The following is a 21,139-nucleotide window of genomic DNA, read 5'->3' as shown; positions in this document are numbered from 1 at the left end:
ACAAGGATTAGCCTCTGATGGTGGGATCTGAAGATGAATGTTGATTTCGAGAAATTAGAACCTTAATTATGTAGCAGCGGGGCACTAATGAAGTCACATGCTTATTATAAGCATTTTCAACAGGGAAGCTAAGAAACTGAGGCACTCTTCTATTTAACCTCTCTCAAACCTCTTTTGTCTTCACTGCAGGCGAAGGCCTAATGCTGCATCAAAAAGAACAACTGATTGGCAGGAATGAAACAAAATGTTTTTTAATTTTGCATAATTCTTTTCTGCAGGTTTCTGTTCTTATTAGCCATAGGGAGCTGCTTTTGAAGGAGATAAGATTGGGTCTCCTTCAGAAGACAAGTTGTTCCTGGGAAAAGTTAAGCTGAATAATTATAAAGTCTAAGGGCTGGAATTAAATTGACTTAATCTAGAAGTTTATCTTTCTAAACTCTCTGGAATACTAGTAAGAAATAAGTAAAAGAGCCAAAATAGAAGTCAAAAGGTCCATTCCTTGGAAATTTGGGACTTTAATGATAAGATTCCCTTAGGCCTTTGCACCAAGCCTATTTATTCCTGTTTTCACATATGGATGATATTCTTGGTTATTCATTTTCTTAGTAAAGGGAGAGGGAAATCCTACCACGGGAACTTTGATAGTGACTAATAACTTTATAATCTTAGAAAAGACAGAAAAATTATAAAAAACAAAACGAGATACAAGAAATAAAATGACACTTCAGTCTAAGACCATACATTGGAAGGGCAAATAGTTCTAATATCCCCCCAAAATAGGAATTTTAGTTTATTATAATAGAATGTAATAGATTGTGTTGAAAATGATGGATAAATCTTCAAAAGAAAGTGAAACTATGTTTATATGCTCTGCTTAAGAATGCAGGGGAAGCATATGATATATTTGAAGGCATTGTAAAGGGGGGGAAAGGAATTAAGACTAAATGAGTGCTAGTCCCAGGATTGTCACTAACTAGCTATATGGCCTTTTCCTTAGGTTTAAATTAACCCATTTGTAAAATTAGATTCTCTCTCAGGCTCTTTTCAGTGACATTATTTTAGACTTCTTATTTTTAGAAATATTCCCACCAAAAAGTGATTAAGTCATTGAATAAATATTTACTATATTTAAAAAAAAATGGTAGCATGATAAAGTTTTTTTGGAACTTTGAACTAAGACAGCATTATGTGGCAAATTTACCCCACAAATTAAAGATAAATGGAATGATATTGCACTTAAAATTCTATTTTCTTTGAGAGAGCTCTTTTCATAGTTATATCCTTTGGAAGCTTTGAGATCAATCAATACATTGCATAGTCAGAGTACCAGGCCCTGGAGAAGGATAAAAGGAGTCTAAGTAAGTTATACTGGTGGGTTAGGTTAGGAGTAATCTCAATTAATAGGTACTTTTGTTCCCCAAAGGGACATACCTCTTATTTGTCTGGGCATGTCTTCCCTTCATAAACACAGATAATCCCAAGAATCTTAAATCAAAATGGTACCACCAAAATTCATCTGGTCCACTTCCCTACCTTTAGGCAACTAGTTATTTAAACAATTTAAGGAAAGTGGCATTTATTTTCATAAAGTTCTTTTGTGGAAGGGATGTGAGAGGGGTGGAACAGAGAGGTGGAGGAGAGAAGATTCCACAACCTTCATGGGGAGCTCATTCTAATGTTAATAGCAACAACACAAATTTGTGGCCTGAGTAACACTCATTTTAAAAAGAACATCTGTTCCTTGTACTTGGTTCCCTGGATGCTCTGAGATGGGAACATTTTGGAAAAAGAAACCAAACTCCTACACACTGTGTTGTGTTCAAAATTTCAAGAATATGTCCTATATTTATGCTAAATTTCAAAACGTGCTACATCTGTTTGGGCCTCTCCCAGCATACAAAACTAGAATGATGTAATAAAGTAAAAATCACATCTCAAACTTCTGGTGTTGAAACAAATCAAACTGACTTAGACATTGTATTAGCCTGCCTTTTCTCATGCTTGAGGAGTAAACAGTGCTTATAAAACTGAAGAAAATTTTAACACCTTGGGATTTTTAGACTATTCTCAAATATTTATACCAAGGAAATAATACTTTAGGGATCTTGGTTGGCACTTATAGCTTTTCTTTTCTTTTCTTTTCTTTTCTTTCTTTCTTTTTTTCTTTCTTTCTTTCTCTTTCTTCCTTCCTTCCTTCCTTTCTTCCTTCCTTCCTTCCTCCTTTCCTCCCTCCTTCCTTCCTTTCTCTTTCTTTCTTTCTTTTCTTCCTTCCTTCCTCTCATTCTTTTCTTTCTTCCTTTCTTTCTATGTATGTATTTAGTATCTATCTATCTACCATTCATCCATCCACCTATCCATTCATCCATCTATCTCTTTTTTTTTAGTGACCCTAAGAGATTTTAGAGTAATAGTTCCTTCTAGCTGTGAAACTGAGAAAGTTGTCAGTCACCTGGCAGAAAGTAGGACTCAAATGTAGAGACAGGAACAATACAATTTCAAAGTCCCCATCCTTGTCTGAGAGTAGATGGGAAAGTAGAGAGATGAGATTAACATACACCTCTTTTATTTTACCTTCTATATTTTAAGTCATCCATGAAAACATCATCATCCTACCTATGATCTCATTTCACAACCTAGTTGAGAAGGAGAACAAGAAATATTTCCTTTCTTATCAGTTCCAGCTAAAAAATGTCTTGGTATTAGATCAGTTTATAGTGTCAGTAAATAAAGAAGTATAATTAAATGGAAACCTTATAAGATAACCTTTTGTAAACCAAATAATGTTCCCCAACACATTAGTGGTCACTTAAGAGAAAACTATGAGATGGTAGCCCTTGCAAACAGAAAGGAAGTCTTTCCCTTCAAGCAAGAGTGTGTCCTGGATCATCTCATGTATGTCTCCAACATTTGGCAATCTAATAAAGTTTGTGGAACCCCTTTCAGGAAAAAAATAAACAAAAACAACAACAACTTGTCTTTTCTATTAAATAAAATAAAATTCAAAGGATTACACAAGAATCCAATTACATTGAAACAAAGATGCTATTTTCTCCCAGGGGTCAAGGATCCCTGAAATCTATTCATACACCCAAGTTAAATTTAAAGCAACTCTTTGCCACAGTGACTCAAAATGACAGGAATCCTACGTATTAGAAAACATAGAAAATGTGGGTTCTTTATAACAAAGACAGCTACTCTGGGTTAGTTAAATTAGCTTCTCTTCCAATTCTTCATTTAATTCAGCTACTCCCCATTCATTATACTTCAGCATCCCAGAAAGACATTAATATTAAGATATAAAAAACTGTCCTCCTTCTATACACTGCTCTAAAAAGAAAAAGCACAAACTATGAACATGAAACCCTTTTTAGTTCTAAAAGCATTTGTAATATCTTAGCTATAACATTTTCTAATTCAAAGAATCTTACTAATCATTCTGGGAAAATATTATATGAAGTACACGTATATAACAAATGGATCCAGCATGGGACCTTTTGTCAGGAAGATTCATCTTCCTGAGTTCAAATTAGGTCTCAGACACTCACTTAGCTGTGTGACCCTAGGTACATCATTTAACCCTACTTGCCTCAGTTTCTTCATCTGTAAAATGAACTAGAGAAATAAATAGCAACCCATTTCAGGCTCTTTGCCAAGAAAACCCAAAAGATGGTCACAAAAAGGCAGACAAGATTGAAAAATGACTAAACAACAACCAAAAATACATAGGTAGGCAAGGATTTTATAACCCAGAAACCAATTCTGCCTTAATAAATTGATTCACTGTAACTTACACCTACCTGTGTGTCTTGAAGATAAAATGCTTTTTGAATGGCTGTTAGTATATCATTCAATCTGGTGTTTTTCTTGCTTTTACCATTAATATATTCTAATACATCAGTATTAGAAACCATTCCAGGAGAGGAGAAAGAATATATTGGATTCTCAGCAATAATACGTGCAATCACAAATTCTTCTGTGACCAAAGGTCTCAATTTGAAATCTGTTCATTACTGACCTAAGTAAGCTACAGAGTATTGAGGCCTGACAGGCCTTTAAAGCCTCTCACTGTTTAGCTGGTGATGACTAAACTAAAGGACAGGAAGGTGAGCTCTTTACCCAATCTAAAGAAGTTTCAGGTCTTCAGAATGTAAGCCCAGACAAAGCAGAACTCAAAACTTCTTGGAAAAAGAATCATTCCCAGGTCAAGTAATTATTTTCTACATAGTACTAGAAGGCTAACAACTTAAAAATCTACTTAACAAAAAAAAGAAACAAAAACAAATGAGCTTCCTTTGTCATCCAAGTTGTAAATACAGGAATTACTCATCGGACACCATTTTACTACTGATCAGCATGGGAGCTTTGACCTTCTTTGCTTCCAACCTGAGCTGTTTTGCCCCTCCTTCAACAACTTGTTGGCCCTCTACTCACTCTGGGAGACTCAGCAAGGGATGCTGAACCAAATGCAGACACCTGACTGGCGCAGCCTTCTACCGTTCAGAATTCCCAAACTCAGAGATGTACTGTCTTTGCAGCTGGCATGAGGAGCACAAACCATCAGGCCTGGCCCACTCATTATTTTGATAGGGACACTTCAAAGTAAAGTATCTCAAGAAGCTAAAATAGCTTCATTTCTATATGGAATAAATGGAGAAAGAAGAACAACCTTTATTTGATACCCTAATACTCAGCTTTCAAATTCTTTAATATTTGTGTTTACTTCTAAGGAAATCACATTATGACCTGAGAATTTAGCTTAATTGTTTCCTAGAAGAAAATTTAATCATGTTACTGAATATTTTTTTTTAAAAAGATACAGTTTTAAAAATCAGACTTACCTTCCAGAAGTTATCAACTTTGCCATATACAAGGGACTGATTTTGCCTTTTGATTTCATTAATGTGCTTGATATCACTTGAATTCAGGTGCTGTTCTACCACAAATCCCAGAAAACTGTTGTCTGGTGTGTGAGCTATTAAAAAAAAAGGAAGAGGTTTATGCTTTTATAAGCAAAATGATAAAAAACATACATACACAGGGCTTAAATATTTATATTTACCCCAATTTGATGTAATAGCATAAGAATGAAGATTTTCTTTTGCTTGCAAATATTCTTCCACCCCAATCCTTTCCTCTGCCTCACATTTATCCCTAGCAGGTTTTCAAACAGGAATGGTTTTCTCTATTGTGTATTAACCTTGGCCCAATTCCCATGTCCTCTGAACACCTAGGAGCAATGTCTCAGAATCATTAAGATACATTTCTTATTGACCCCTCAGCAAGACACTGTTTATAGACTAAAATGACAAAAGCAAGGATTTTCTATCTGCCTAACTGCCAATAAATTAGGAGGACAAGGCAATAGGTAAACCATACCTTACAAAGAGGAAAAAAAAACAAAATTGAGACCAATATCTGTTATACAATTGTAGGAAAAGATTTTTTTCATTATCTCCCTTTCATTCTCTAGGCTCTGAACATTACTATATTTTTGTATTTGACTTTGGTCAAGAATAATTCACTAAGGTCATCATTTATATCCTATGTCTGTAATCTTCAGAGGAAGCTCAACAAATGCAGCATGAACAAAGGAAAAATTCAGTTGATTAAGCAAAGATTCTCAAAATTCTTTCCCTTGTATACCTATCTATCCCAAGGATCCCTCAAAGGCCTTGTCTTATTGAGATTCCAGTGGAATCTCTTGCTTATCACCACATGGAGCCAAGACTTGACAGAGCCAGGACTCCAAATCCAGTGTGCTTTTTACTATTTGCTAAACTGCCTCTCTCTTGCTGGGCTATGAATAATTTAGATCAAATTCTTCCTAGTAAATGAAGCATATTCATTAAACATAACACACTTGGGGGTTAATCACATTCATTCCCACAATGATCACTATTTTAATCTACAGATTAAGAGGAGAAGGGCAATCATTTCATAGACTTTCTCTGCAAAGATGCTTCCACAAAGCCAGTTCTGGTACTATATAAAACATTAGGAGCATGCCCCATGGACTAGAGCACTGGACTGGAGAAGTCTAAGGACCTGAACCTCATTCTCAAATTAATCACCCAAAGACGAATGACTTAATGTTGGCAAAATCCAGTGAAGAGCTCAGATGAAAGAGATAGATACATAAATAAAATGTTATCATCATCTGGTCTCCCAGCCTTTTGCCTAATGGGGGTGACAGAATGAGGAGATAATAGGGTTGTGACAGGGGAGTTTGGTTCAGTCTAGCCAATCTGTTATTTCATTTCTGAGATTTTGAACAAGTGCCCAGAGGCGATTACAATGCCTGTAGCCTACTGAACAGTACACGACAGAATAAATTTCTCAAGCGAGAAGAAAAGAGGACAGGACTACTCTTCTCTCTAGTTTTCTCTTTGTGTGTGTGTGTGTGTGTGTGTATGTGTGTGTGAGAGAGAGACAGACAGACAGACAGACACAGAAAGAGACAGAGAGGGACAGAGTCAGACAGAGAGACAGAAAGAGAGAGGGAGATGGGGAGGTGAGAGGGGTGTAGCAGGGAATGACAAATGGAGATGTGAAGAACAGGGAGAGGAAGATGGACAAGGAAAATAAAATCCCTAAATATACTTAATATTCTCCCAAAAGGTAGCTTAAGAATCAAAGAGACTTCACCAGTGTCTTCATTACTTGGAATGCTTTTAAAAAAAAAAAAAAAAAGGAAATAAAAACTGGCAGGTATTTGATTCAAAATATAGCTGATGGATGACAGGTATTTGTTGTGTTATTACTGTAATTTAGTACCAAACCAACTTTGACATGGTACAAAAGATGAATTACCGAATTATATATACATTCTCTCTTACAAGTAAGTTTTCATTTGAATCATCCATCTTAACTCCTCTCTGGTCTTAGGATAATATCCTCTGAATAAATAGCCTCACAAGTACGGTTCAAACACCTCTGATCAAAATCAAGAAGAAAAATGTGGGCATGTGTATGTAATTTTTAATGTGCATTTTTGCGGTACTGATTTAATAGTTTAGATACTGCTAAAAATTATTTTGTTTGACAGATTCTGCTAAAATCTTCTATAGCACCTTAGACCTTAGATAAATGGAAAACTTTTCTTCTCAATTTTTTTTCATTGCTGATGATTCTAATCTATACCAACAACTAGCAAGAAAGCAAAGGTGGTGTGAGAAGACCCACTTATGGAGATGAGTCTAAAACAAGAGACATAATTTTTAGCCATCTCTCTCTCATAATAGCTATAGTCAGAACACTACTAGACCCTTGGGGGAAAGATATACTCATATGTGACTTTAAAAGGATTTATTAAAATCCTAATGCTTGTGTAAGCTGACATTCTCTGGTCTTAGAAATTTTAACAGCTAATAAAGTTACACAGAATGAAATATAACAGTTCTTGGGTATATATACACAAAAGCCTGCATTACAATGTCACTTCATTTGGAACCTTCTAATCTGGAATTTATGATCATTCAAATGGGGTTAAATTGTTTTCTTAGTCAGTACAAAGCTAAAGAATATGTAAATCTTTTAGGATCCTTAACAAATTAGTAGAGTAAATAAGGCTTTGGGGGAGAATGTTTAGCCTATTAAGAGAACTATTTTCAAGTACTTCTAAAATACTCATTAACATACAAACAATTAATTTCCTAATTACAAACTTTTCTGTTAGCTGATCAATCCCCTAAGGATAACTTTTATGTAACACTATTAGGCTAGTCTGAATTACCATATTCATTCAATCAACAAATATTTACTGAGCACAAACTATGCTTAGAGCTCTCAAGGATGCAATGATGCTCAGGGTATAAAGATGACATCATCCCTGTCCTGGGGATTTTGAGATCCCTATTAATAATGGATAAAGGATATGCTCCTTCTCCAAAGTTCTTCATGTGCTCTAAAAAAAAAGCTTAAAAGAATCATAATAAAGTATTTCATTAGAGAAATGTGGAATTGAAAAAGACCACCAGTCATGAGAAGAACTCAAGAATAACAATGAAAGTTAATGAGTGGATACCTCTAATATGTTGGTAGTAAGCTAAGATGTCAGAGAAAAAGCATGGCATACTGGATAAAAAAAAAAGTGGACTTAAGATGTAAGGGGCTGAGGCAGCTAGATTGGTTTTTTCTTTTTTCTGTGTACTTGGTTTTTTCTTCAATTAGAAAGGTTTTCCTTATGTTACCTCTATAATGAAATATAACAGACACTTTATTTTTAAGAGTCAACACTTATTCTTTTTAGTTTCTCTGCAACTTCTGACACTTCTGATGACCATTACCTTCTTTTCTGGAAATTCTTCCATGACTTTTTTGGGGGACATTTCTCTCTCCTGGTTCACCTCCTACATGCTGAATCAACTTTTTCTCATTCTCACTGGTTTTTCATCCAACTTCTGCCCCCTGTGCACAAGTATATGACAAGGCACAGGGCCTTCTTTTCTTTTTTCTATACTCTTAGTGATCTCTTCCGTTTCAAGGATTCAATTATCTATTTGCAGATGACTCTTATTTATATATCCTGAAATACTTTCCCTCCTGAACTCCATTCCTAGAATGCCATCTGCTTTTTCAATATTTCCAATTAAATATCTTTGTTCAAAACAGAATTAATCCTTTCTCCATTTAAACCCAACCCTTCTCCTCAAATAATGAAACTCAGCTGAGGGCAATCAGCAAACTTTTTACTCACCTAGTTTTGAAATCTTTGAGTCATATTTAACATTGCACCCTCCCTCAATTTCCATATTAAATCACTTGCCAGTCTCATTGATTCTACTTCCACAATATCGCAATCAATTTATCTAATCAACAAGCATTTATTAAATAAATAAGTGTGCCTGGCACTGTGCTAAGTGCTAGGGATGAGAAAGAAGACCAAAACACTGTCTCTTCTCTCAAGGCATTCACATTAATGTGACCATCAACAAGCAAACAACCACGTACACAAGTTTGTATAAATCTATCCCTTTCTCTATAGCTCACTTAGCCAGTGAGTTGGGGCCAGTAAAGTTGCATCATCCTGATGAACAATTTCCCAGTTGTGGTCACCTTGTCTTAAGTCCACCGGCTTTCAAATCCATCTTCCACAGCTCTGTCAAACTGATATTTATTTATTTATTTTTATTATAACTTTTTTATTGACAGAACCCATGCCAGGGTAATTTTTTACACCATTGTCCCTTGCACTCACTTCTGTTCTGACTTTTCCCCTCCCTCCCTCCCTCCATCCCCTCCCTTCCTCCCTCCATCCCCTCCCTTAGATGGCAGGCAGTCCTATACATGTTAAATATGTTATAGTATATTCTAGATACAATATATTTATTTATAAAATAGAAATCTGATCATGATACTGCCCAGAACAAAAAACTTCTATGACTTGACTGATTGCTTGTAGGACCAAAAAAATTCCAAACCCCTCATATAGTATTTAAAGCTCTTCATAAATGGCTCCGATTAATCTTTCTAGGCTTATTACATACTACTCCCCAACCAAATCAGTTTGCTGATTATTCTCTATACATATCTTATTTCTTGTATCCATCCTGTAGCCTTTCTCCAGGTTGTCTCCCAGATCTATAATTTATTCTCTTTCTCATCTCTGATTCTTAGAAACCCTAGCTTTCTTCAAAGCTCAGTTCAAGAGACAATTCCTACACAAAGTCTGCATCCACAAAAAAACAGTTTTGACCTATTTCATGTATTTGGCTTAACTTATCTGTATACATATTGTTGCCCTGGAATATAGTTCCTTGAAGATGGGGATAATTCAGTTTTAGTCTTTCTTTTCTTAATAATGGTCAGTGCTTAATACAAAATAGGTGGTTAATAATTGCTTCTTGAATTAATTCAAAGAATTAAAGTTATTCCTTGTACTGCCTTATATTTCAAACTGTCCCACTGATATAAACATTGTTGACTTATCTTTTACTTTAGGAGGGGAAAATGCTAAGACACAAGGTAGGCCATGGGGGTAGAGATGAAGTCTATCAGAAAAAAAAGTGTCATAAAAATTGAAACTAGAAGGAAGTTGAGAATTTCACAAGCAAGTCATTTGTGCTTTATATTTCTCCATTTCTTCATCTATAAAATGTAGGTGAATATTTGTATTCTACAGCTCAGTGGTTCTCAAAGTGTGGGGCAGAGAATCTGGAGAAGGGATGTCTCTGAAATCCTTTCAGAGGTTTTATAAATTCAAAATTAGTTTTTATTTCTAATATGGTAAATATCTCTGAATATAACCCATATAAATTAAAAAATTCTTTGGACAGCTCCTCAATAATTTTTAATAGTATAAGATACAAGAACAAAAGTTTAAGAACCATGGCTTTGGCTCACAGGGTGGATTGTGAGCAATTTACTTTGTAAACTGAATTACTATGGAACATGAGCTATTATTTTTATGACCTCACCACAAGGAGAAGTTATTCAAACTGAGCATACTACTGTGTATAGCTGGATACAGGGTATACTAGGATGAATTAATCATATACCAAAAAAAGGAGCCAAGAAGTAATAATGGTCAATGTCACGGATCTGTACAAATAGAAAAGCATCCATCTCAAAGGCCAGAATGAAAGATCTTTCTAGTTGGAGATTAAAAAAGGAAATTGTATGAACTGCAACTTGTGATTTTGTACACTGTGCTTTTAGATATGATTTTTATTGATGCCTTTTGTTTTTATATAATATTTATTCCAACATAGATACCTCCTTTCCCTACCCCAGCAAGCCTTCCCTTAGGGGGAAATATTTTTAGAATTCTATTGTGCTTTTTAATACCACCCCCCCCCCCCAAATAATAACTGACATTTATGTGACTCTTGAGGGTTTTCAATGTATTCTACACACATTGTTTTGTTTGAATTGTAGAATAATGTTGTCAGATCCCAAAGTTATTATGGTTCTTTTTTAGCAGATGTGAAAACACAGAGCAAGGGAGGTGAAATAACTAATTTAAGGTATGGTCAGTAAGTATGAGAGGTTGAATAATCGAAATCATTGTTTGCTAGATTTTTAGTTTCAGAAGACTTAGGTCAAAAGCTAGAAATTACAAGGAAGTTGAAAGATCCATCAAAGTTTTTAATGATAACATTTACCCAATGACAGAACTTGTAGAATTGGATACTTATCCCTAAAGGTCCCCAGAAGGGAGATAACCATCTATCAGGAATAGTATATAGGAAATCCTTCTCTTGAGTGAAGGTTGAACCAGGAGAAAAATTATTCCCCCTCTCAGTGGGTCTCACTATCCTTTCCCCTAACATCTCTGGTAATGTGAATCTTCCATAGCTTGAATCCTTCAGCATCAAACATGGAAATAAACCCATATCAGCCAAAGCAACAGAATATATTACAGAACTCATTGTAATAATTTAATGTGATATTGAAGGGGCCAATTCAATATAAAAAAATACATTGCCTGACTTTTGTGGCAGGAAAGGCCACAAGAATAGGTTTTCTCCCAATCATTTCAACAAGAAATCAAATTCCTGTGTCCTATATGGGTTTCTGCGGGGAAGAGTTTTATTGCAGTACACTTTACTAGTGTGATTAAATAAAAGGGTGGGGAGAAAAACAGCCAGCAGCAGCATATCCTCCCAGATCAGAGTATTACAAAGGTCTTTTAGAAGAAAAAAGAGGACATTTTAAAAAATCTGAAGTCCAATTCAATTCAATTCACAAGCATTTATTAAATGTCTACTATATTCAAGACATTAGGAATGCAAATATACAAAGCCCCAAATGAACTAGTGATTATTTTCATGGAGGTCATATTCTAGTGAGGGGTGAGAGGAAAAGGGAAATAGAAAACATACCAAAGAAGTGTATATTGTAGAGGGTTTTGTGTGGAAAAGGTGAAGAACTTACAGCTCAAGCACATATTGATCAGTAATTGTTAGCTAAATTGGCAGTTTCAGCTTCTCTGGAGTCACGATAAAGCCTGGACCACATTCCATTGTCCAAAGAAGGAACTAAAAGTATACATGGCCGAAGGAGCTTACCATTATCTCATTTACTGCATTTTACTAACCAAATAGGAGAATAGAGACTTATGTAGCCAATCACAACATATCGAGGGTGGGATTTGGGGGGTTCTTTGTCTGAAATGTTTAAAAACTGTGAGCACTCTCGGGAGTGGGCCTCCTACTGTGAGTTTCTTTATCTCTCAGGGGGACTGCCCTGCCTCTCATGAGATGCTATAATAAACAATCTACTTTCTACTGTAAGTGATCTCTGAGTAGTCATTTTTGGGCAAGGGTCTTCCACGTCCCACACAGTCTCAAACGCTAGGCTGAGAAATTTGTTATTTTATCCTCATGGCAGCGAGGTGCCTGTAAGGTTTTAAATCAGGTACGTAGTACGCTCAGACTACGCCTTGGGAAAATTTCTTTGGCATAATAGATTTGGGAGAGGAGAAACTACAAACGTGGAGACCATTACAAGTAGTTATTGCCATAGTCTAGTTGGGAGATCGAGCTTGTACTACAATAGTGGTGATATGGGTAGAGAAAAGAGATTTGGGAAATATCACAGGGGCAGAATTGACAAGACTTGGAAAATGATTAAAAATTAGGGTGGAGGGAAGGCTAAGACTAAAAAGTAGCCTCAAATTTCTGAACCTTGGTGTTTGGCAGAATAACAGTATCTACAATATAAATAAGAATTTGGTGGAGGAACAGATTCGGGAAGATAATGGGTTTTAGGCACACTGCCTCTGAGATTTATGCAAGGCACTCTGGAGCAGATGGCCAACAGGCAACCTATTATTTCTTATATTTGATATATAAATATCCTCAAATTCAATATGGATATATTAAGCACCTATAATGTGAATAACACTTTACTAGGTGCTAGAAAAAGATAAGAAGAAAAATAGTACATTCAATCACAACTAGAATTCAGAAGAGAGATTAGAACTAAATCAGGAATTTTACCAGCATCTGCACACACAGGATAACCAAGGGAGAGTCTAGAGCAGTATTTAAGAGCAGAGCTTCTTAAACAGCAGAGGTTGAGATCCTTGAGAAATTTTTTTTTTGCCTGAGAAATTTTTATGTGATCTTGATTATATAAAAAGGTGTACAAATCCAGCATTTGCTAATAATAAATCATAATTTTGTGACCCCCCCCCCACATTTAGTTATGAGACACCATATGGGGTCATAACCCACAATTTAAAAAGCTAGCTTCTTGGGTCTGTGAATTTAAAATATAATTGGCTTTCTTCACAATCCTTTGTATTTTATTTTATGCATTTTAAAAGCATTACTCTGGGTCATGGATTTCACCAAGTTGCTGAAAGGGTCTCTGGCAAACAAACAAAAAAGGCTGATAATCCCCCTATTCTAGAGATAAATATAAAAAAGCTCAGGAAAGAATCCTGAAAGATGCCCACATTATAGAGATAGGAGATGATGATGATGATGATTCAGAAAAGAAGCAATAAGATAGATGAAAGGAAAATCTGAAGAAAAGTATCCCATAGAGGAAGGAATGGTCACCATTGTCAACACTGTGAACAAGCAAGATATATGAAGATGGGGAAAAGGCTACAGTTTCCTTGGAGACTGTACTTTCAGTTCAATCGGAGGATTGGAAGTCAAACTTCAACAGGATGATTGCAAAATGATGGACTGAGTTGGAATCTGGCAGTGATAGAGTTCTAGATCATGAGGAAATGGAATGGTCAAGTGAAGGCATTTTAAGGCGCAAGTTTATAGGTTCAAAGTTTAAGAAAGACTTAACACAAGAAAGAGGGAATAATGAAAGGAAAAATAGAGGAAGTTAAAGGCATGGTGGAAAGCATCCTGGGTCTGAATTACAAGTACTGAGTTCAAACCTAGCCTCAAAGACTTGCTAGCTTTGTGATCTTGGGCAAATCACTTAACCTTTACTTCAGTTTACTCAATTGTAAAATGGGAATAATAATAGAATTTACCTTGCAGGACTGTTAATAGGTTCAAATGAGATATTTGTAAAAATGCTTAGCACAATATCTGACACAAAGTGGGTATTCTATAAGTGGATTTTCTCTTTTCCTTTTCTTTCTTTCCATTCCCTTCCCCATGGGGCAAATTCACAGTTCTCTATCATTCTCCCTTATTTCCTTTAGTCTCTGAAGAGGTCCTTCTCCTCACCAAGACTAAGGCCTTTATATGTACTCTTTATCCCATCTCTTCATTTCCATCTCTTCTTTTTTCTAGCCCAATACCATTCTTCACCATTAATTTTCAATTTTTCCCTATCTACTGGGGATACTTCTCTGCTACCTACAAACACATATTTGTCTCCTCCATTCCTAAAAAATTCTCACCAGACTCAACCATCTCAAACTATCATCATATAATTTTCCCTTTTGCAGCCAAACTCCTTGAAAAATAAAGCCACTTCTCCATTCAAGTTCTATTTAACCCCCAGCAGTTTGGCTTCTAACTTAATCTCTCCTTTGAAACTGCTCTCTCCAAAGTTAGCAGTTTTCTCTCAATTACCACATAGAAGGGCTTTTTCTCAACCCTCATCTTTGCACATTCTGTAGCATTTGATACCATGGACTGCCTTCTTCTGGATTCCTCTGTGAGGTTTTTTTTTTTTTGGTTCTCCTACCAATAAATCTGAATACTCCTCTTTGTCCTTTGTTGGATACTTGGGTAATCCCAGTCTCAGACCTCCTGTCTCCTGCTTTTGCCTCCCAACCTGTCAGAATTAAAAAGTCATGGTCCTTCCTGGAATTTCCACTCACCCAGTGCTCTGCCCCCCTTTGCCTTTGTTTCCCTGATAGCTGAAGTCCTACAAAAATCTCTGGAATCACTTTCTGTTTGTTAGGTCCTTTGAGACAAGAATCTGATCCAGCTGACTGGCTCTGCTCTGGCTAGTATGGCCTTGCCAGTCCTACTTCTCTGCTATTAAAATATTAAAAACCTCTAATCTCTGTCTTGCCTCAGTTCCTCCAGCATTACACTAATTCCTTTATTATAATGTTCACAATATTAATAAGATATAAGCAAAATGTCTAGGTTTATTCAAATTTGTTCACTCAAATTTCAACCTGTATTCATTAATTCAGGGTAGTTTTGACACATCCATGCCTTAGATTGTGGGTTCCTTAAGAAAGCTTTGGGTGACTTTTGCCTCTCTTTATAACTCCAGGGCTTAGCAAGATGGCCGACACATAGTAAAATGCTTAAATATTTGCTTTTACTAGCTAGTAGAAAACTAAATTTAGGACCACCTTGTAATAACTTAGAATCTTCCATATCAAGAGAGAGCAGGGATATAATGAAGTACTATAAGATTCCATAATCTCTTTCTTTCCTTCACTCCATCACTCCGTCTCCCCCCCCCCCACCGTATTTTGTGTGTGTGTGTGTGTGTGTGTGGTAAAGAAAAAACTCACTAGGAGTTTCCAAAAATAAAAATTCTGTTGCTCCTAGCACTAGTGATTCATGGCAAGTCATGTTTGTTTCTTTAAGCCTGAATCAAATGGAAGAGATACCCAAATATGGATATGTAAGCTCCTATTGTATTCTCTACTTCAATGGTGATTTGTCTCTTTATTTATAATCTAGCCTTTAAACTGATCCTTGATTTTCTGTATTTCTTTCCTCCAGACTACTTATCCTTGATCTTGCCTTAGAAAATTTGGAACATCAGGTTCCAGTAGAAAGCCAGCTGAATTTAAAGTAATTAGGCAGTGATTCTCAAAGCATGGTCCAAAGAATCCTGAAATCGTTTCAGAAGGTGTACAAATTCAAAATTAGTTCTTATTTCTAATATAGTAAATATCTATAAATATACCCCACATAAACAAAAACTCTTTGGACAGAACCTCATTAATTTTTAATTGTATAAAAGGATATTAAGAACAGTTTGAGAAAGTTTGAGAACCACTGGTCTAGTGGATAGAGAACTGGGCTTGGAGTTATGAAGAACTATGTCCAAATCCAGCACTGTTATATAATTCTTAGTTATGTTATTCTGGACAAGTCACTTAATCTGTTTGCCTCATTTGTAAAATGGGGCTAATAACAGCATCTACCTCTCAGGGTTGCTATGAGGACCAAATAAGATAGTAATTGTAAAGTGCTTAGCATAGTCCCTGGCACATAGTAACTGCTGTATAAATGCTAATTGTGATTTTTAATGTTGATAATCTTGTTAATTGGATCTGAGTTCAAATTTCACCCCTGCAACTTAACTATAGTGGGCAAGTTGTTTACCTTCTCTGAGAATCTCTTTCCTCATCCATCAAATAATGGCTTCTAAGATTCTCTGCAGCTAAAAATGACCCTCTGCATCATGTGTTCCTGATTTCAGTTTCAGATACTCTTCTCCTACCTTTCTAAATGCTTATGGTTGTGTTCTGATCTAAAGTTTAATTATCTAATCTGAATTTCTGAAACTAGTCAGGAAAGAACTAAGTTTCTTCTCCCTTACTTCATGGCCCAAAATTTGAATTAGAATTGTATAACGTTCCCCCCTCCCCATGCAACTGGGGTTAAGTGACTTGCCCAGGGTCACACAGCTAATCAGTGTTAAGTGTCTGAGGCCAGATTTGAACTCGGGTCTTCCTGACTTCAGGGCTGCTACTTTATCCACTTAGCTGCCCAGTATATAATGTTCTAAGTGAATGAATGAGTAGGCAATCGGTAACTTAAATAGAGATACAAAAATACAGGTAACGTTCCTTTGGATGCCTTGGTTTTATGGGATCACCTTAACCTCTTCCCTTGCTTTCCACTCATTTCTTGCTCAGAAAATGAGGATTTTTTTCAACTTTTTCTCTCTCATCCAAGATCTATTTAACTTCCTGCTTTCTTTCTCATCTAACAGCATTCCTTACTTTGTCATAAACTCTTTTCAAAATCATCCTACCATAAATAGGTAGGAATCAATTTCACTCCAATGCTCCATTCTTCCCTATAGCCCTTCATCTAAAGAGAAAGGAAGTCCCAAATTTAAGATTAATACCTTTCTCTTTGATTTTCCAATTATTAACCAGTACCAGAATAAAGATTAATCTTGCTTTGCTATCAAAAACAACTAAAGAGTAAATTATAAGCCTTCTTATTTTGTATACCTATAGCCTTGTTAGAGATGCAAAAAAAAAAGTCCAGTTTTGTATTTACAAAACTTATCTGATAATAGTGAAAAACCCTTCTTATTATGTCAAGGGTTGATAAAATCTTCTGAAAATATGTCACAGACCACCCCTATTCCATTTTAGCTAAAGTAGAGAAAATATGGGTATAGAATATTGCCTATGATATCACACCTGTTTGATTGGTTTTATGCTCTAAGTAAGTCACAATGTCACTGGTCCTCTGTTTCCTTGTGAAGTGAGGGAGTCAGACAAGTTTTAATCTCCAAAGCTTCTAGCTCTAAATACCATGATCTTATGATTGCTAAGAGGACTCCAAGATGAAAGCTGGTCTTTACAAGCAAGGAGAAATAGTTCTTTAGAATTTCTATCAAACTACTAAAATACCGCAAGTTTGCCCCACTGTAAAAGAAATTGCATTGGTAATGGCACCAAGCTCCATTTCCAAAACTTTCTGTTGGTGTGACTCTGGATAAGTTACTTTTTAAAAATTTTGTTTGACTGATGCTTGATATTTCATTGAGTCATTCATTTACATTTTGTCCTATTCTAAATTTTAAAGAATTATTTTCTTCAGTTAGCTTTTTTACTTTGACCAATTATACTTTTAAAGAAGTTGTTTTGTTCAGTCGATGTTTTTTTTTGTTTCCATTTCACCAATTCTATTTTTAAGGAGTTGTTTTCTTCTTCCATTTCACCAAATTTATTTCTTAAGAAGTTGTTTTCTTCAGTATATTTTCCCATTTCACCAAATTTATTTTTAAGGTGTTTTCTCAGTCAATTCGTATACTTCTTTTCCCTCCCCCAAACTTTCATAACTCTTCTGCAAAGCTCTCATTTCTTTTCCCCATTTTTTCCCTCTCTTTAAAGTTCCTTTTTGAACTCATCTGACAGAGCCTTTTGAAACTGGAGACCCAGTTCACATCCCTCTTTGAGGATTCACCTGAAGGCGTTTTGCCTTTGCTGTTCTCTTCTGGGTTTCTGTTCTGATCTTCCCGATCTCCTCTACAGTCAGATCTCTTTGCCTTTTTGCTCATTTTTAAAGGTTGAGGCCTGCTCTTAGGACACAGGGGAGGTTGCCACGAGCTTCCTCTGCAGGGTGAGAGGGAGTTCTCGCTGACTGTGCTGGTGCTGAAGGCTTTCACACACCGCACTGAGTGGCCGGCCAAGTCCCGCCCGTGAGGCTGGGGTTCAGGGGTTCACAATTTGCCTTCTCTAGCTGCACTGGAAGTCTTACAGCCAATGCCGCTGTATTTTGGCTAGGAGCCTCCTGCTAGATTCCCCACACCGGGCCTCCCCATGCTGTACTTGCACTGGGCCCATTCCCCCTCTGCCCAAATGAGACAAACCTTTCCTGAAGTACTTCTAAGATATTTTAAGCTGGAAAATTATTACACTCTAAATGTTTGTGGGTTTTGTCGCTCCAAAATCCATTCAGAGGCTTGTTCTAGTGTTGGTTCTGAGGGAAACTGTGAAGGGCTCCATCTACTCTCTATCATCATGGTTCTACCCCCTTGGATAAGTCACATAACCTCCCCTACATCTCAGTTTTCTCATCTGTAAAATGGGAATAGTAATACTCCTTCCTATCACATGGCATTATGAAAAAGGTACTTTGTGAACCATAGAGAGTTATACTAATATGAATTAGTATCTATTTGACGTTAAGAGATAAAAAGATCTTCAAATAATTTGGATGAGTTACAAAAATGCTTCAGAAAAGACATCTATATCATGTACTCAAGACCCAACCACAGTTTGGGTAGTTTGCATAACTTTTAGTAATGACAGGAAGTCTGTCACTGGCCCGGAGAGGAAGTGGTATAATTCTCCAGGTATGAAGAGCCCTGTGAGTTAGGGGAGGAGATATTCTGGTAGAGGAAATTTGTACAGACACACACAGAGCCACTCACACACATGCTCCCAGACGCTAATCCTGCCAACCGTTCATGGAAACTCATCCCTTGTATGCTGCTGTTGAAGAAAGTTTTCTAACCTTCAGTATTAAGCATTCAAACTACTTCTCCCCTTCTTGTTTATCACAAAACCCAAAGTCCCCACTCTCTTATCTGGCCCGCTACCCTATCTCTCCACAGTGCTTCAATGTGGCTCCCCAAAAAGTATTTTTTAAAAGTTACATTTTGGTGGTAGACAGATCTTCCTAAAAGAATGTCTGGTCAGGAGGTGACTTTGGAAAGCAATTGTGGAAAAGAATCATACATACTCCACCCAGAACGCTGATAAATTAAAGAGTAGAAAGTGGACTGTCAATCCTTCTAGCTGAGTTTGAATAAAACTAGATAATACAGTGTCCCTGTTACATTTCCTACAGGTGATAATGTTGATCACAACTCCTCTGATGATGATAATCACTGTAGTAATGACTACAACAATAGTTATCATTTATAAAATGCTTTAACATTTGCAAAGTACTATTCATTTTTTGTTGATATTTCTTTTTTATTGTTTTATGTTTCTGGTTATACACTTATATTAATATTTTCAAAATACACATATAAATACACATCACTTTATGAATCATGTTGGAAGTGAAAAAAACAGGAAAAAAAGGGAAAACAGAGAGAAAAAAACAGAAGAAAAAGTGAACATAGCACATATTAATTTACATTCATTCTCCATAGTTCATCTCTCTGGATGCAGATGGCATTTTCTATGCAAAGTTTATTGAGATTGCCTTGGATCACTGAACTGCTGAGAAGAACCAACTCTTTCATAGTTGATCATCAGTGCTATTCATTTTAATTCATTTATCCTTACAATATTCACAGAAGGTAAATATTATTATCCTCTAGGAGGAGTCAAGGAACTCACCCCTGGTCAATTTAGTTAGTATGTATCTGAGGCAAAATTTAAAGTCAGGTTCTTCTACCTCCAGTCACATACTCTAGCCACTGAACCACATATTATCTCATTTGATCTTCAAGTCATTGGCTCTATTATTACAATACCCACTTTACAGAAGAGAAAACTTTAGGTGAGAAAGGTTAAGTCACTTGCCTAGAATGCACAGATAATAAAGATTTGAACCAAGGTTTTCCTGAGTCCAATTCCAACAACACTAGCTGCCTTTGAAAAGGGAAGGGGAGTCAGTTTGCTCTACGGCTTACTCACTGTCCCAGCTCTCCATTGCTACATGGTCAACAGATTAGAGGGCTAGCTATTCAGGCTTCCTCTCCAAGGCTAATTGGTGAGACACTAAGCATCTATTAAGCCCTATTGTGTAGCAGGTGCTGTGACAAGTTCTGCAGATTCAAAAACTCCAAACAACAGCAAAAAAGTCCTTGCTCTCAAAGGAGCTCCAGGACCTAGAATGAGAGGTAAAGAGGGAGAGCCTTCCAAATGTGGGAGAAAGTTAGTGAAAGCACCTGGACAGTGGGCAAGGGCAAGGCCAGGAAATCCAACCCCATCGTGTTCCTTCCTCTTACCAAGAGGTCGGGTTGGAGGCTGGGTGATGTGTGAAGGAAAGGCCCTTCATCATACCAAGCCATCTCTTGGAAAGGGGGTGTGGGATGGGGGGTGGAAATGGGAGAAGAGCACCACAGCTCTAGGAAGGATTCTGAACCCTATACAGACGTTACTTCAAGACTCCAATGGTCACAGCAACTGACATTTACATAGCGCTCTGGGGTTTGCAAAGCACACACTATATATATTAACTCATTTTATTTTCAAAACAAGCAAATGAGTTGAGTTCTACACTTATGCTGCTGTCTTTACTCTTCCCATTTTGCATACCAGGAAAGTAAAATTAAGTGACTTGCTTGTGGTCACAAAGTCAGTAAGTGCTGTGAGGTCAAGGTTGAAATCAGATCTTTCCTGACTCTATATCAGGCCTCTTACCTCTGCAGCACCTCTATTCAAACAAGTGTCAATACCCCTGGAAAGGATCATATTAACCTATATCTTAGTTAACAGTTATTAGCAGGGCAGCTAAGTAGCACAGTGGATAGAGCACCAGCCCAGAAATCAGGAGGATCTGAGTTCAAATCTGGACTCAGACACTTAACACTTAGC

General features: G+C 36.5%; 1 protein-coding gene across 5 annotated transcripts in view; it reads right to left on the bottom strand.

Annotated features, from left to right (window-relative positions):
* The window catches only part of MGAT5 (alpha-1,6-mannosylglycoprotein 6-beta-N-acetylglucosaminyltransferase), a 365,609-nt gene that overhangs the window by 87,006 nt on the left and 257,464 nt on the right, over window positions 1–21,139 (bottom strand). For all 5 annotated transcript variants that reach the window (XM_023499178.2, XM_023499179.2, XM_012544690.3 and 2 more), the window contains one exon: window positions 4,839–4,972. In XM_023499178.2, coding sequence (XP_023354946.1) covers window positions 4,839–4,972 — 134 coding nt within the window. The remainder of the gene's footprint in view (window positions 1–4,838; window positions 4,973–21,139) is intronic.

Source organism: Sarcophilus harrisii, chromosome 3, assembly GCF_902635505.1.
Source record: "Sarcophilus harrisii chromosome 3, mSarHar1.11, whole genome shotgun sequence".
NCBI classification, from domain to species: Eukaryota; Metazoa; Chordata; class Mammalia; order Dasyuromorphia; family Dasyuridae; genus Sarcophilus; species Sarcophilus harrisii.
This window is presented reverse-complemented; position numbering and strand designations above follow the sequence as displayed.